Raw genomic sequence first — 17778 nt, forward strand, 5'->3', positions numbered from 1 at the left:
CATGCATTGGCAATGGAAGAATTGCCCAATTGCCTGCCAAGGTGATTACGGAAATAGAAAAGGCACAAAAAGTACCATCCTGGAAGCCGTTGCTGGCTTCAACACATGGGTTTGGCATGCTTTCTTCGGAGTTGCCGGAGCCCAAAATGACCTCAACGTCCTGGGTCAATCTCCGGTCTTCAACGATGTTTTGAGCGGCTAAGGCCCCAATATTACCTATCAAGTCAACAATACAGTCTACCAAACGGGGTATTATCTAGCTGACGGTATCTACCCAAGGTGGACCACATTTGTCAAATCCATTCCGAATCCCCGATCCCATAAGCAAAAATTATTTGCTACTTATCAAGAAGGATACAGGAAAGATGTCGAAAGGTGTTTTGGCATCCTTCAAGCTCGATGGTTGATTGTTCGAGGTGCGGCCGTATGTTTGATGAGGAGATCCTCCAAAGCATTATGATGACTTGCATCATCCTCCATAATATGATTGTGGAGGATGAGTACGATTATGATGCTGGAGAGGTCTATGAACCGGATCCAATAAACACAACCTTGACCCGGATTTATGAAAGGCCCATGGGGCCAAATAGAGAACCGTTTGAGCCGGAACCGTTGGTGAGGGACAATCGTATGATGACCCGGATGATAGATTGATATACAGAGATGCAATCTTCGTATATTCATGAAAGCCGTCAACTTGACTTGATAGAGCATATATGGACGGTGAAAGGGAATGAAGATGAATGATGGAGTATAGATGCTTTGGTTATGTTTTATTTACTTATGTTTTGGTTGTGTTGTTTACTATTGCTTATGGTTTGGTTGTGTTGTTTTTTTATTTATTATTGTGCCTTGTTTGTAGTTTTTGTTTTAATTTTAATTATGTTTTGTTTGATGTATGGAATATGTTGAATAAAATTGTCTTTTATTGAATGCTTTGTTTATTAAATAAAGAAATCCAATACAAGTCATTAAGAATTACTACTACTAAAATAAAATACATGAAGTACACCAACTTTAATAGAAAACATGAAAAATAAAAATACATAAAAGGTATACCAACTAATTTAATGGTTTTGATCATTTAACCAATCCGTGTTGCTAGGCCCATCATCCTGGAAAAGTCTTCTTCTCATAACATCCCTTCGTTCTAGCTTCCAATATTGTTTTGTATTTGATAGGAGCATATTTATGCGACTTTGCTATCTTATTTCTTTGCATTTACTTAGTTAATTCCCATTTATTAGAGTGATTTAGCTTATTTTCGTACTATTGTAGGTCCAAATGGCAAGATTGGCAAGAAAGGGCATTTTGGAGCATTTTAGAGCAGTTTTGGACTTGGAATGGATAGCATATGCATGGGCCAAGATGGATGGACGTTTTTGAAGTTCGAATAGGCTAGGAATGTGCTAAAAAGATAGGGAAATTAATTCAAGAATCAGCTTCTGGGAAGTAAAAACCCTAACTGATTTTATTTTATTTTACCTTATCCTAATCCTATTCAACCTAAATTCCAGCTGGAAAAGGGGGGGATGAATTTCATATTAGGAAACCTAAAAACCCTAATTTCGTGGGTTTCTATTGGGCCCTATAATGCCTAAAGAAATCTGCCAAATAAAACCCTAATTTCGTGGGTTTCTGCTGGGCCCTTTTACCCTAGATCTACCACATATATAAAGGAGGGGTTGCCGCAGGAGAAGGGAGTTTTTTGGTGCCGTAGCAAGAAAGGAGAAAGGGAGAAGAAGAACTTGGTGCCGGAACCTGCTGCATCCATTGGGTTTTTCAGAGTTCTTCCCTTGATTAGTTCAAATGTTTATTCTAGATTACTTTTCAATTATTATGAACATGTGTAACTGAATTTCTTCTTAGTTAGAGGTGAATTCGAAGCCATGGACATATGTTTTACATGAATTGATTACTTCCAGTTATGGTTTCATAAAGTATGAATGTGATTTACTTTTCTGTTTTATTGAGAACTTATTCTTGCATGTTTATTAAGGATGCATACTTAGTTTGTATGCAGGGATTTGATGCTAGAATATAAGGGAATTTCACCTAATCGTTATGAACTTATATTCATAAGTAGTAAAAGTCACTAGTCATGATTGCGTTAAGTAAATTCTTGGCAGGAGTATCATGCTTTTCATAGTTACAATTGCCTTGTCAAGGCTTATGATTTTCATAGAACTTAATGATCTTTGATATGTATCTCTATCATGTTGTTCATATAGGGAACTTGATAAGGATAATTTGATTGCGTCGCTGACTCCAATTCAATGAACTTAGGAAAATCTGAGAGTTAATTAGTGCATTCACAATTAATTTGGTGCTTTGTCATTCATACTTTATAGAAAGAGTAACTGGAGATCGATTTGTGTGCATATGTTCCATGTGTGGAGAAGAATCCTCTAGCTATCCCTTAATCCATATTTCATTCACAACTCAGTTGTTTGCTGCTGTCAGTTTTACTTTATTCTAAATCATCCAATTTCCCCCCAATCATTGTTCCCTTAACTTAGTTTCCAATTTAATAAGTCTAATTTGTGTTGATTAGCATCCCTCCTAATCCCCGGAATAGAACGATCCCTACTTACTCGTACTACGATTACATAAATTATAGGGTTTAATTTGTGCGTTAGTTATTTCTCACGCCAGTATTAGGGGACATATGGCTTGTATCTATCGCCATAGTTTCCCGATCCGTCTTCTCCATATCTTTTTTGAGCAAATACTCCTTTTCTCGTGCACACTCGGCTTGAATTGCCACCTCCATATCTTGGCGATTCTGCTCCATTTCAATTCTTATGGCGTTTTGCCTTGCAATTTCCTCCAAAAACTTTGAATTATGATTGCTTGAATTACCCGCTTTCTTTGCCTTCATAGCCTTTCGGCCAATGGGCCTCGGTTCCTTTTGGATGGGTGAGTCTTCACTCATAGGGGAATCGAGAGGTGAATCCGATGTCGTTGCATCACGGAGAGGCGTCTCGTTTAACACAACGTCGGGACCCGTGGGAATAATTATGAAGCGTTTACAATATTTCACCACCTCCCAACATTCATGATGGGTGAATCTTTTGCCACCCCCGGTTGCACCGAACCACATCTGTGCTTGAATGAGCTATTTAACAAAAAAATGAAAATGCAATAAATATTTAAAATATATTGGATATGCAAGTAACAAAATAAAAATAATGGAAATGCAATTAACCTTACAAATAAATTGGAAGTGCAAGAAATATGAAGAAACAATTGGAAATGCAATAAATATTAACAACATATTAAAAATGCAAGAAATATGAAGAAACAATTGGAAATGCAAGAAATATCAACAACATATTGAAAATGCAAGAAATATTAACAAAATATTTGAAATGCAATAAATATTAACAAAATATTGAAAATGCAATAAATATTAACAACATATATATATTAGGACATTAAACTTAATAAAACGAAAATTACAAAATACTTACCTCGTTAGTACGATTTTCCCCACTTCTATACAAGTTCATCGCTTTTGCCAAGGCATCTCTCCATTTTGCCATCTCTTTGTTGAGAAGTTTCCACCTACTCGACAATGCCATTTCCGTACGAGGCGAGTCCGAATTTTTATAAAATTCGGCATGAATTTTTTTCCACATATGGAAAACTTTCATCTCATTGCCTGTCACGGGACAATGACAAACTCAGAGCCAAGCCTCACACAAAGAAACATCTTCCATGGTGCTCCACGCCCCTCCAGTTTCAATAGAAGAAGCCATAAAAATAAGAAATAAAATTACAAGGTGAAAGAGATGAAAATGTTGAGTGAAGAGTGAAGAAAATGTTGAGTGAAAAGTGAAAAAAATGTTGAGTAATTGTAAAAGTAGAATAAAATGTATGAGAATTAGTGTTGAAAGTGAAGGGTATTTATAGGTATTTATAAGAAAAAAAATCAGAATTTTTTAGTATTTTTTTTTTAAAAAATTCGATTTTTTCATAATTTTATTCTTTGGAAAATCACCAGATTGGATGAAGTGTGGAATCAAATCGAGGGGGCCGCCACGTGTCTTCCAGCCGTTGGGCTTGCGTACCGACGCCGTCGACGTCACCCCTGCGTTTTGGACTGGCGGAACTTGCCGGGCGGTCACCCGTTGGTGGGTCCACACCCCGGGCTCGCCCACCGAACGCAAAATTTTTTCCTCTAGCCTCGGGCTGGGCTTATGGATGGAAATGCTCTAAGGTAGAGAATGATGAAACATTCAAAAATCCCAAAAATACCGTTGGCAAACTAAAATTTTAAAATGCACCGATTTTAATTAAAGCGGGAATAATTGTAAGAGAAGAATTACGCAGAACTTTAAAAAAATTAAAAAAGAACAGAAAAAAGGTACAGACCCCACTTCATAGCAGTTGCTCTTCTTATCAGTTTCTTCTGGCACGTTCTATTGAAATAGGAATCGGATGAAAGCAAAACTGAAACCGTCCAAAACCCACCATGGCCCTCAAACTTGGAAACGCATTTCCTTCCCTCCCATGTTTCGCGGAGCAAGGATCCTCATCTACTCACTGCATAAAAAGGTTTGAGGTTTTTCTTTTCTTTTTTTTCTAGGTTCGTTTCTTCATTTGTGATGTCGAAAATTGAGAAGTAAATCATAAATTGAGTTTGGTTTGTTGTTACGGGGAGGAAGATTGAAGGAAAAAGAACTGGAGCAATCAATATTGGAACCCCCAGTCTGCTCATCAATCTGGTAGTTCATGTCTTTGTGTGGCTGATTTTCTCTTTGCCTGTTCACCGGGAAGATCACAGCGCGGAAACTCCAGAGAGGATGCCCCAATGACTGACCAGATTGATGATGATGGCTATGAGGTTTAGTTATACAAATCATGCTTCTGACTTGGATGACCTTTTACATGAACTTCTTGAGTAAATTTCTTCAAGCTTTTCTCATTTTACATGAATTTCATGTGCAGGATGATGATAAGGGCTTAGCTTTATTTAACCGGCTCTTATGCTCTGTTTACTGTACATTGGCCATTTGTATTTTTTATCTCAATGTGTTGTGCAAGCTACATAATGCCTCGGATCTTTAATTTGAATTTTGAATCAATTCACTGTTGCATTTTGTAGCCAATAAGTGTAGTCTGGAGATTGATTAGAAACAATTCATCGGTACTCATCCCAATATTGCCATTTCATTGGCTGATGCTCCCCAGTTTGTCCTGGAAGTCATGGAAGATGTTGCCAAGAATGTGGTGTTTAGTTTACACCCCAATTACTAACGTATCCATCAAAAGATCTATGTTAGGATAACCAACTTACCTGTTTACGATTGGATTCACAACATTCAGTATTGTGGAGATTTTTTTTCTTACCTTTTTCCTTTGAGGTGTAAATGTCATCCTGCTCTTATGGTGTGCAGGCAGATCCATTTGAATCCCTTGATTCGTATTGGAGACGTTGTGACCCGACGCTCCAGGGTCTTTCCCCAATTGCAACAAGTAAAGTATGATTGCAATAAATGTGGGGCAATTTTGGGGCCATTCCTTCAGAACTCTTATTCAGAAGTTAAAGTTGGTTCTTGCCCTGAATGCCAATCAAAAGGACCGTTCAGTGTCAATATTGAGCAGGTGAGTTTTACAAATTTACATACATTTGCCTTCAGTTTTCTTTTTGGCTGGAAAAATCTGAAGAGAAGAAAGGGAATTAACATTGAATGTTGTGGAGGCTGTTATGGGAACTTATAATTAATATTGCACCTCAATTATGCTAGAAAAGGTTGAAAATGGTTTTTATTTTTCTTCCAGTTTTTGTTACTCCAGTATTATGTTTTTGGCCGCCTTTATATTATTGTATGGTTTCTGAGAAAAGGGATCAAATGAAAAAAAAAAAAAAAAAAATTTTAGTTTTAGTTATCTGATAACCATTTCTCTTTCTCTTTAGTTTTAATCTGTATAAGGCAGCAGTTCCTTTCAGTTTTTTTATGTTCTCATCATCATCTTCTTCTTCACTTATTGAGGTCCAGTCATTAGTTCAAGAACTCGAAGTTCAGAATTGCTTCAATGACTCCGGTTCCATGCTTTCTATTTAATAATCTTCAGTCTGCAGAGTATCAACTCTTTAAATGGTACGAATCTCTCTCTCACACAAAGGTATCCCTAATTTATGTTTGATTGACTGAAACTTTGGTTAGGGTCTAGGTCTGTGTTTATGTTTGTGTTTGTTATTATTTATGTGTTTGACTTATGAAATTAAAAAGTCTTTGGAATTTTATCTCAACAGATGGAATCGCCTCTCACCTGTCTCTCTCTGACGCATAAGGGTTCCATAAGTAGCAGAGGGAACTATATTTAAGGTTAATGATTCTTCATTTCATTGTATTTTGTATTTTAAGTTTCCAATCAGCATACATTAGTTTAGTTGGAAGATGATTTTTTCCTATTGGGTTCTCTCAAAAGTTGTCCATTATTATACAATCCCTTTTTCCCCAAAATTAGACTTTTTAATATTGGCTCTACTATAACTAGGTGTTCTGTTTTCTGCTGATAATTTGGGCCCCCAAATGTGCCTAACAAGCCGTGGCTTTATTTCTCTACGTTCATGTGTTAGTGAGAATCCACAATTATATTTTTGTCTTTCTGGAAGACGCAGGTGACAAAGGAAAAAGAAAGCAAACAAATCACCCTTTGGGATACTTTTGGGTTGTTTCTGACTAGAATTGGGTGTTGATTTACATTTGTTATTTGTTTACACTATTGCTATTAGTTTCGTCTTTCTTTATGTTTATTTTTTGTTAAGTGTCCAGGTCATTCTAGATCCAGATTCAGTTTCATATTGATGTAAAGTGTCCAGTTCAGGCATCAACTTCTATTTTTTATGTTACAAATAAGATTATGCTTAGATTTTTTCTTCTTCTTTTTATCTCAGGGGATTATTTTTTATACAAGAATTAAAAGCAAAATGAGGATCAGAGTTGGAGGGAGTTCAAGAGTAACATGAAAGCATAACAAAAGGGAAGCATCATGGTGGTGACTCAACATAAGCACCGATCATGACTTCTTCGAGCAGTGAACCGAAGTCGCTCTTCTTCGTGGACAAGTCCAAAGGTGCCTCATTCATACCTTTGTTTTTTTGTTTTTTGTTTCGAGTGACATAATTGCCTTTTTTCGCAGCCGATAATAACACATCCATAATGACACACTACGATAGACTTATTCTGAAACATAAGTCTATTGTTTTGATGGATTGTTTTAGTATTCTTAATATCTTGCTTCATATTAAGCTTTTTAGTTGTTTTGGTGTGTGTGTGTTTTTTTTTCTGTGGGTAAATTCTGATCCAATTTGCTGCACGAGGCTTCCAAAGAAGATACTAGCAAGAGAGCATAAAATTGCTGGAGGAGGAGGTTCATGTACAAGCAGTAGCTAAAAGGATTTCATGATCTTAATTTAATTGTCATGAACTTTTTGTTTTTTCGTTTCCTTTTTCAATGGTTGCAATACTAGCTTCAATTACTATATTTTGCTGTAAAGAGTTTTGTTTTAAATAAAGACTTATTCAATTGCATCTGTTCCAAATTCGGTTCAGTGGTTAACTATGATAATTGTTATCAATAAATACTTTCTTTTCAATATGATCAACTAAGATAATTGATTTATTTTTATAAAGGTTATCAATGAATACAATACAACATATGTTTCCAAATTATTTTAAAAAAAGAACTTTCAAGGACAATTCAAGCTAAAAATTAAAAACAGGAAAAGGCGTTTTACCCAAACTAAGAAAAGGTATTTCAAATTATGGGAAATAAAAAGGAAAATTTTCAATTCCACCAAACAGAAAATTTGAAAAAAAAACAAAAAAAACCACAAAGAATCCCCCTACCTCCTAAAGCTCACTAGACTAGCCTCCCTGCACACGCTTTCATGTGTGCGAGAGGCTTTTTTAAATCACGCGCTCTACGAGTAACTTACAATTTTTGTTTCTATTTTTCTCAATTGTATTTATATAGATGTTTGTTACAATAGTTTCATACTAGCCTCCCTGCCCGCGCTTCCGCGTGTGCGAGAGGTTTTTTTTAATCCGCGCTACATGTTACTTACAAAGTTTTGTAAATATTTTTTTGCAATTGTATTTATATAGATGTCCGTTTCGACAGTTTTATATTTTAATCGCGCGCGTCTGATAAATCGTCTTTTTAAGAGTTTTCCTTTATCGCCTGTATTTTTATAGACGTCTATCTTAGCATTTCACACAAGCTATTAAAAAAAACAAAAAAAAAACTGCTAAGATGGACGTCAGAAGAATAGCAGATGCATGAACCTTCAGTTTTTCATCTGAACTTGTTCTCCGGTGCGCTGTCTCTTCGTTTTCTTCAGTTTTTAGGGCTCTCTTATTGTGTGGCTGAGTAATAACACTACTAGAAAAATGCTCTATGGGGACCCTTTATTAGAGACCGATATAAAAACAGTCTCTATAGAATGCTAAGAGACTGATAATAGAAACAGTCCCTATAAAATGTCATTGGATACGGATTAATAATTTTCATGACTAATGATTTGAATAAAGTAGAGAATAAAGCATGGAAAAACTGAAAACCGTGCCTAAAACCCTCCATCATTTCCAGTAAGGCACGAACCAACACAAGGGCATTGCCAACTAAAGACTATATACATATACATTTCATTGACTACACCGTTCTTCTATTTTTTTGTACCCCTCTTTTGCCATCTAAAATCACTCGCAATCTCACTCCTCACTCTATCGACCTCATCTCGTTCTCTCTCTCAACTCTCGATCCACCTCCTCCCTCCTCTCTCTCAATCTCACTCAGATCCTCTTCTCTCTCAGATCTCTCTGCCTCTCTGGGCTTTAATCAAAGGTATGAAAATCCCTAAGCTTTCGATGTTTGGGTGTTTCTGATTTGTTGTTTTTGGATTGGTTTAATTTATCGGTATTTGATATTTGGACTATTTTTGTTTTTCTGTTGCTGTATTTTTGGTTTTGATGTTGTCGTTGCTAGTATAGGAAAGAGAAGCTTTGAAAGAAAAAGGGGAGAGAAATAAGAGGGAAGGTATTCTATTGTTCTGTTCTTGTGCATTTGATTTGTTACTGATTTTCTCTTTTATTGGCACCTGTGATTTTGTCTGTATTAAAATCATGGGTTGCATGAAGACAACTGTGGGGGGCTTTAGTTAATTAATTGCAACATATGCTACATATTTGGAACCATTGCAAATAAACAAGACATTATTTTTGGGGTGATTCAATCAGGAACCAATTAATCTTTCAAAAGAAAAACAAAACTGAGAAGTGGGTTTTAGTCATAATGGAACCTTGGAATTTACATATATTGAAAGCAGAGTAGTCGTAGCTAGGCCTCATTGTTTTACATATGCACTTAAAATTTACCTAAGTAATTTTGTCATCATTGTTTTAATTACTCTTGCTTGAAATTTTGGTTTGCAGTTTAGGTCATCAGGGGATTCTATTGTCCATGTAGTGGTTGATGCCAAGTAACTCATCCGTATATTACATAATGGCTCTGTGGATGTGCTTAAAATAGGTACGTAGTGCACTGCTCTTGGTTTGCTTTCATTCATTACAAATTGTGAATCCCGTGGCTCTTCTTGTTTTGTACAATTAGACTTGATATTTGCAGCTGTTGAACTGGATCCTTAATGTTTTGGGAGCGTTTTTGTAGTTTTATCAATATAATCTCATCCCTAGTTGTCGATGTTTTATAAGCAGTATGCAATTTTGAGACCATCTGTAAGGTTTGAGTATAAGAGAGTGAGGCAGTTGTCTTGTCTCTTCCACTTTTAGTGGATAGACAATTGCCTAGTTGAAATTAACTGAAAACAATGTTCTAAAACAATTTCATTCAAATTTTATATTTGGATATGTTGGTAGTTTTAAGAAGCAGAAGATGTCTGATTCATCAATCTTAATCAGTACACGTCAAAATCCCCCCTCTCCACTTGTTGTTTAATTTGTTTATGTATCATTGATTGCATTAATTCTTTCTGCTAGTCTAAACTTGTACTAGATTTATATATCTTATCATCATATCATGATGACTTTGACAAATTAGGTGCTGGTCTTGATGCTGACCTGCATTTTATAATTATCACATATAGATGTATTTTGTGTATCATTTGCTTAGTGTGGTGGCTATTAGAGTTGTTGTTACCTTGGGCAATGATTGTTTTTATGCATATTTGGGCAGAGGAACTTACCCTTTTGTTCATGAATTCTCATGTCTGATTTTTCCCCCTTCATTACTTGTGAAAAATGTGTTTCAATTGATTAAGTTGCAGTAAGTACAAAGCCTCTAAAGATTGACCATAACTCAGTCAAGGTAAAATCTTATGTTTTGGCTCAATATTTGTCTTTTCCAGACGCGTTTCTCCTATGTTTTCTGCTGCCCTATGTAAAGCATGTTTGGAGGATACCATTTTTGTATCTAATTGAGTAATTCCCTTGGTGCTGCAGAGAAGGTTGATGTTTTAACCTTCGGCCTATATTACTCTTGTTAGGGACTTCATGGTTATTTTCTTTATATAAAAAAATTTCCCTTTATGAACACGCTATTAGTGAGAAAGGATTGTTAAAATGACAAGAAATTGAATCGCTTCTTGTTTGGTGCTTCTGCTTCTCCTATGTTTTCTGCTGCCCTATGTAAAGCATGTGTGTTTTATGTAATGGTGTTTTGTAGGATGCGTTGGAGAAACTTGAGTAGAGGGAGCGGGATGCAGGCCGGAAGATGATGAATAAACAACCATGAAGGAGCAAGAAATGCTGCAGAGGTACAAAGTCCATTGTTGAATGTTTTGGTTTGGATGCAAATAGGTGGGGAAGCTAGAAGTAATAAGACTAAGAAAAATATTGAAAATTGGTTTATTGGCTGACTTTGGTGCCATTTTGTATTTATTGGGTGAAGAATATTGAAGAAAATATTTTGATGTGCTGGTGTAATTAAATTCACTTGTTAACCATAATGGCATGCTCTGGATTTTGATGCTTTTGTTCATGTTCTAATTGTACAAGAGTAATGATTGAATGTGCTATTGTTAAATTTCTTTGACCTAACTTCGTTTTAAAGGACTAAATATATACTAGATTCTACTATTTGTTGAATACATTAATGCAACTTGGTAAATATGATTGAATTGTGCCCAATTAAAATAATGGGTAGCAGGTTTTGAGAGAATGAAAAGGAAATTAATTGGAAATGGGAAATAAAGGCACTGATATCTGTAACCTATGCAATGCATTAGTTACGGATGTATTTGGAATTGATGTACGCGTATTGGGTGTTAGGAATGTAGGACCCATTGCATAAATTAGGCACTGATTTTTATAATCAGTGACATTTTATCAATAGAGGACCCCTTTAAAAGACACTGATATATATCAGTCCCTAATACTACAATAAACACTGTTTTCAGTCCCTAAAGAGGCCAAAAGGGACTGATAGCACTCATTCTCTTTTGAGCCTTTTTTTAGTAGTGTAATCTTTAAATTAGTGATGATTTGCAATGGATTTCTTTCTGATAGTAATTTGCTGAATTTTCTATTTTTTGGGTTGGTTTCCTGCTATATTTAATTGCTTGAAATGATAATCAATACCAGACAACTAATTTTTAAAACTCTGTGGTTCTTTTCCCTAAATAAAATATAATATAATTAGCACTCAGTTTCTTTTTATTTGGTTTAGTTTTTCTTGTAGGTGGTAGTGTAACAAGTTTGTGTGCAAATAAGGGTTTTTAACTTGACTCTTGCAAGCATAATATTGCCCTCGCTGACTGCCATGAGTGGATTCTTCTGTCCTGGGGGTCCAATCAAACCCACAACTTTCGATCTTATTGTCATTGGAACAGGCATCCCTGGATCAGTAATTGCCGCCGCAGCTTCCGCTGTTGGAAAAACTGTCCTCCACCTTGACCCCAACCCATTTTATGGCAGCCACTTCGCCTCTCTCCCCCCAAATGACCTCACCTCCTTCCTCAATTCCCATTCTACAGATCACATCACCACTGCCACCATTAACACCACCTCTATTGATTCTAGTCTCGACCATGATTACATTGCCATAGACCTGAAACCCCGGTTGTTATACTCTAATATTGAGACTGCTGCCTATGCCCCTGAAATCCTTGCAAAACATTGCCCGAGAGAATTCACTATCGACCTTGGAGGTCCTAGGTTGCTATTCCCTGCTGACAAAGCCACTGACCTTTTGATGAAATCCGGACTAAATTTGTATGTTGAATGTGGGTTCTTGGAATTCAAGAACATCAGTGAAATTTTCGTTTGTGATGAGAGTGGGCAGTTAAGGAATATTCCACACTCGCGAATAGAAATGTTTAAAGACAGGAGCCTAAGCCTTAAAGAGAAGAGTATGTTAGCAAGGTTCTTCAAGTTCCTTGAGCAGTACTTGGAAGCCTCTCGTGGTATTGGCGGAGACCAAGAAGGGAGCCACAATAGTGAAAGTTCCAAGATTTCAGAGGAGGACTTGGAGAGTCCCTTTATTGACTTCATAAATAGAATGCAGTTGCCACCCAAAATAAAATTGTACACATCAATAACTTTGCCTTTCTTTATCTGGAATTATGCTTCTTTCTTTCTTTTTTTCTTAATTGATTTTGACTGTGCTTACATTTTGTGTCATTTTCACCTCTAGGATTATTCACTGCATTGCCATGGTAGATTGTGGTCAAGACGACTTGGAAGTTTGTAAAAGTAAACTTAAGACAAGAGATGGGTTAGAGCGTTTAGCCCTCTACCACAGTTCAAGGTTAGTTGATTTTTTTTGGATTAAGTTTTGTTAATAACATTTATCCTATATTTTTAGATTCTGTATAGTATTATTCTATCGTCGCTGAATTTGGTACCTATGTGTTCATCCTATAAAATGTGTACTATTTTATTATTATGCATGGTCAATTTGAAGATATTGAAGAGCTATGCTTGTGAATAATTAAATTAAAATGGAAGAAACTGTACAATGTTTGATGGCCATGATTTAGGATTACGGAATTTAACTTTGTCATGAATCATGTTTCTTAGTATTTGATCCAATGACTTCAATGTGCACCTTATCTCGATACTTATGGTTCATCTGTATATAGAAGAATCTAGTTATATCAGTATCCCACATATAAATTCTTTGTACTTGTTATTAGGTCGACAAATGCCCATGGAGCTTGGATTTATCCTGAACATGGTCATGGGGATTTATCAGCTGCCTTTGCCCGCCGAGCCGCTGTTAAAGGTTGCATTACTGTAAGTTAAAGTGGAAGTATATGTTACCCTTTCTATAGAAATAAAAATACAAATATAAAGGAAAAGTATCCCACATCATTGTTGCCTTGCATATACTTTTTCATATACATGTGCCCTTTTTCATTTACTAATTTTTGGGCCAATATGGTGGGTCTTGTTTAAATTTGTTAGTTGTCTCTTGTTTAAAAACTTTTTAAATTTCATTTCCTCACCAAACTTTTTTAAAATTATAGTTTCAAAAACTCTGAAATTTTTTGCCCAGCTTGAGTTCCCACCTTTTCTTTTCCACCTTTAAAAAAGATGAAGTCTGAAAATTAGTAGCGAATAGGAAACTCAATTCAGATGATCAAGTCTTGGTGGCCATGGCTATGAGTATTTGTCATAAAGTCCACTTCAGCTTGGATGACAATGAATATGAAAATTGCTATGAGTATATCACAGAAGCTTGTGAACAGGAAGTTTTGCACCCCTCAACTCAAAACTCAAGAGTGTTGTTGGCTTTCTCCATCATACCATTAATGCAACAACAAATGAAACACCAGTTCTTCTGATCAAACCCCTAAAGACCTTGGATGCCAAATTATTTCTATGAGAAGAAAGAATTCTTTCCATTTTTAAGTTTGTTTAAATCCTTTTGTTTGTATTTTCTAAGAAAATACCCAAACAAAATGAAGGTAAGAAACAATCTCAGATTTAAAGAACAAGAACTCCATTAATGTCCACAAGTTAATTTCATTTTCTAAACTCAGACATGATGTAGGATATGGGTGAATTGTAGATTTAGGTAGTTTAGCGGAAGCGGAAGCAATGCAAAACAGAAAATAGAACGAACAAGGATGGGTCTGGAATCACTCTAGGAGTTTGGCTTCACATCTATTTTTTACATCTTCGTCCAGAGATAATCCTTGAAAAAATTCATGCAAATTGAAAATTATTAAGGCATCGAATTGAGACCAACAAAATCAATGAACACGGTGCTTCAAGAAAGTATTTGAATTTCAATAATTTAATTAAGTGGTCAAATGATATCGGATTCAAGTGAGATTGTTTGAATTAGTGAAATACAATGCATTGTGGGCCCTACAATATATGTATGTATGTATTATGTTGTAAATTGCAACTTGTAATGCATGTCTGAAAAAACTGTCATGCAGGCTTTGCATACGCCAGTTAATGCTGTGCTTATGGATAAGGTATGGGAGTGAGTATAATTATATTGTCTTTAATAAAAGATACTTATATTAATGCACTAACTTGGTACCTTAGAGTTACATGCAAATTCATATTTGCAATGGCATGTGAATATCGCAGGATAGTGGACAATATAAGGGTGTTAGATTAGCATCAGGTCAAGCTTTGTTTAGCCATCACCTTGTTTTGGATCCAACCTTCACCGTTACATTGGCACCAACTTCATCTCCACCAAACCTTCTAAGAGAAGGTCTTCAAGTTTTGAGTCTGAAAGATGATAAAGGAAAGGTGGCTAGGGGAATATGTATTACAGCCAGTTCCTTGAAGCCAGATGTATCAAATTGTGTGCTTGTATGTCCTCCCAGATGTAAGAATTCATTTAGGTTTTTATTGTGCTTTGCTGTAAATGTGAAAAGATAATAATAGTCATTTTCTTTCCTTTTTCCCTCCCAGCTTTGTGCCCTGAACAGGATACCTCAATCTGGATTATCCAGATATGTGGCAGTTTGGAAACGGGTGTTTGTCCAAAGGGCATGTATGTTTATGCTATTTGAAAACAAGCTCTCTCTCTCTCTATCTCTCTCTCTCTCTCTCTTGCTATGACACAAGCACACATACAGAGAGATATACAAACATTTATTATTTATTTTCATATTGAGTTTACATTTGTTTATATGTTGATCACTGAATCTTTTGGAAATCATGCATCACATGTGCAAAATCAAGAATATGCTTAGATATAGGGATCCTCCAATGCTGTAGCGGTGATATCTTTGTGAACAGGTAGAGAGGAAAAAGAATTACCACTTGCCACCTCCATCTTTGGATTAGGTTTCATTATAGCTGAAAAGAACGGTATCTTTGTGCAGGTGTCAAGTTTTTATAGCTCAAGTTGGTTGAAAATGAATGAATGTGCAAAGCCTTTGGTCATGAGATGGAACAGCTAAGTAGATGGTCTTTATTCCTAGAAATAAGTGAACTTAGGCAGAAACTATTTATTGATGGTTTTGGACCCTTATATACTCAGTTATTACTGATACAATCTTTCAGGATTGTTTACATAAACAGACTTTGACTTCTATACACCAGATCATGACCGTTGTCTATTTTGATACTTTCATATATATTAGATACACTTATAACAAAATTTTAAGCTGCCCACACTTCTTTACATTACCTTCTCGTCTTTAGGTTTCTGCTGTACTTTTCTGCTCTATGTGATGATGCTGAGCAAGGAAAAAGGTTGCTACAAGCAGTCAAGAATGCTCTTCTCACACTTCCTATGTCTGGAAATCCTGAAAGAGCTTCCACAGTTCAAAGTGAAAAAGCAGAAGTAAAACCCACCTTACTTTGGAGCACGTTGTATATTCAGGAGCTGACTATAGTACACCTCTCATCTTGACTTTTGTTTGTTTGCACTAAATTTGTTTCTCACCAGTTCTACATGTTACTCACATTGATTATGCAGCCTTATTCTTTTTCTTTTGATGTCAAATTATGATGACGATAATGTTGATTTGTTGTCGTAAATGTTGATTTGTTGTCGTAGATGTTTTAGGTTAGCGGATGCCGAGGTGATGACTTGTTCTCATCTCTCTCTCTCTCTCTCCCCCTCTCTCTCTCCACCAAACGATACGCATACAAACAATAGAGTGAGGGTCAAAATGAAAATGAGAGTAAATATTTTGTTACCTTTTCGTGATTGACATTAAAACCATCAGAACTTCAAGTTACTGAAAAATCCTATTTTCTTGGTGAAACCATGTTGTGGTTTTTGTATATGGGGCATGGATTGTGAGGTAGGTATGAGCTGTGATTATCTTTTCTGATTTACATTAATTTCAGGATCAACACGAATATCTTATTTCAACTCCCATGCCAGATGGAAATCTGTGGTACAATGATCTGTTAGATGCAACTGTGCTGGTATTATTATCTCTTTATCGACATCTTGTGTTGTTTCATTAAGCTTAACTTTTTGTTATTATATATCCCTTGATTAACACCCGTACGAAATTGGTGTCAACGTTTGCACTTGACAGCTTTTCCAGAAGTTGTATCCAAATGAAGAATTCTTTCCCGAGACACCTGGGAATTTGGAGGATGACATTCTGATTAATCTAGAGGACTAATAGTGGTATGCTGGACTCAAGTGTGTCTGTACTGTGCATCCCAACATGTTACTGAAATTATTAACACATGTGGCCTTGGTCATTGCTGAAGAGGATAGGCACAAGTGATGCTTGTATGTGTTCCATTGTTCACCACTTATTGTGATAGAGGATGAGGCTGGTACTAAATTTCTTCAAAACAAGTTTCCAAACTAAAGTCTTTATCATGAGTAATGATTAGAAAACCTTAAACTCTCTGGTTAGCTACTATACTTTCTTGCTATGCACAAATCAGGAATAGGAGCAGAAGCCAGACATTTGTGCTCGTAGTTTAAGAGACCAGATCCTCTTACTTTAAACTCTGAGTGAGCTGGGCTTGATTTTGTACTTTGTTTTTTCTCACTGTCTTGCTGGATTCAATTTTCTAGATTATTTGTATGCAAGAACCTCCACTTGGGGTGTGTTCTTACTGTTAATCTTTTGTTCTTGCCCTGTTGTAATGAATTTCTGCTTGTTCGGAAAAAAGAAGAAGAAAAGAATGAGGGGATCTGTGTTCGTTCTTTTGCAGATGCACGGTTCAAGTTATTAAAGAAAATGGCAATTGATGCATGTATTTCTTTCAGAGTTGGTCCCCTGGTCTTTGTCAGTAGCCTTGCTAGCTACGAAGACAAAAACCACAAATGGCTGAGAAAAAGAAAAATGTTCCGCGAGTATGCTGACCAAGGAAAGACAATTTTGGGTTGTTCAAACATTTAGCCACAAGGGCCCACAAAAGATTAGATTTTTTTGTCTTGTAACAAAAACCTATCCATTTCTTTTATTCAACTATGATGTGGAGCCATCAATTTATAGGCTAAAGTAAATACTGAATTTACAACATATTGTATGGTTACAAGCATTAAATACTAAATTTACAATATATTGTGAAGGTTACACCTATAAGTTCATGTGATATTTGTACAAAAATCTCGTATATATATTTAGTACATATGTTACACATTACTAAAAAGGTGGAAGACTAAGAGATACGGTGGTCATCTATCATCTAGTGAGGCGTTGGAGCATCATCCAAATCTACTAATCGTCATTTCCAACACCACTATCAATGGCCTTGTAACTTAGGTTGTGAACTTGACGACCGAGAATTGATCCTTTCTCGGCTACAATAGCTTTGAGCGAAGTCATCAAACAAGCGAAATCTACACATCCAA

General features: G+C 36.0%; 1 protein-coding gene and 1 long non-coding RNA gene across 25 annotated transcripts; both read left to right on the forward strand.

Moving 5' to 3' along the window:
• The first annotated feature begins 4371 nt into the window (after window positions 1–4371).
• Window positions 4372–7555, forward strand: LOC103322362 (uncharacterized). 9 transcript variants are annotated; one of them, XR_016124724.1, is made up of 6 exons: window positions 4377–4560; window positions 4671–5283; window positions 5403–5610; window positions 6006–6107; window positions 6263–6335; window positions 6908–7555. It is a non-coding gene; the product is annotated as an uncharacterized LOC103322362 (long non-coding RNA). The 9 variants fall into 9 exon arrangements; XR_016124725.1 differs by having other exon boundaries at window positions 4378–4560; window positions 4671–4849; window positions 4954–5610; XR_016124726.1 differs by having other exon boundaries at window positions 4380–4560; window positions 4671–4906; window positions 5111–5610.
• Window positions 7556–8484: 929 nt separating this feature from the next.
• Window positions 8485–17504, forward strand: LOC103322360 (rab escort protein 1-like). Of its 16 annotated transcripts, XM_089045622.1 has the most exons (15): window positions 8493–8859; window positions 9006–9051; window positions 9447–9543; window positions 10379–10477; window positions 10696–10786; window positions 11698–12554; window positions 12664–12777; window positions 13166–13265; window positions 14420–14458; window positions 14577–14823; window positions 14910–14991; window positions 15648–15840; window positions 16302–16382; window positions 16499–16593; window positions 17136–17504. In XM_089045622.1, the coding sequence occupies exons 6-14, from the start codon at window positions 11791–11793 to the stop codon at window positions 16586–16588; spliced, it is 1710 nt and encodes a 569-aa protein (XP_088901748.1). In that variant the 5' UTR covers window positions 8493–8859; window positions 9006–9051; window positions 9447–9543; window positions 10379–10477; window positions 10696–10786; window positions 11698–11790; the 3' UTR covers window positions 16589–16593; window positions 17136–17504. The 16 variants fall into 16 exon arrangements, 14 of the variants coding, with proteins under 14 accessions (XP_088901756.1, XP_088901757.1, XP_088901748.1 ...); XM_089045620.1 differs by lacking the exon at window positions 10379–10477 and having other exon boundaries at window positions 9001–9051; XM_089045619.1 differs by lacking the exon at window positions 10379–10477.
• The last annotated feature ends 274 nt before the right edge of the window (window positions 17505–17778 follow it).

The sequence above is a fragment of the Prunus mume genome, linkage group LG2 (assembly GCF_029339155.1).
Source record: "Prunus mume cultivar Tortuosa linkage group LG2, ASM2933915v1, whole genome shotgun sequence".
NCBI lineage: Eukaryota > Viridiplantae > Streptophyta > Magnoliopsida > Rosales > Rosaceae > Prunus > Prunus mume.

Excerpts from the sequence above, each read along its gene's own strand:
- LOC103322360 (XM_089045620.1), top strand. The coding sequence starts at position 11,791 with ATGAGTGGATTCTTCTGTCCTGGGGGTCCAATCAAACCCACAACTTTC. Across the intron at positions 12,555-12,663 it reads TTGCCACCCAAAATAAAATT|GATTATTCACTGCATTGCCA; the intron begins GTACACATCAAT and ends TTTCACCTCTAG. Across the intron at positions 13,266-14,419 it reads CTGTTAAAGGTTGCATTACT|GCTTTGCATACGCCAGTTAA; the intron begins GTAAGTTAAAGT and ends ACTGTCATGCAG.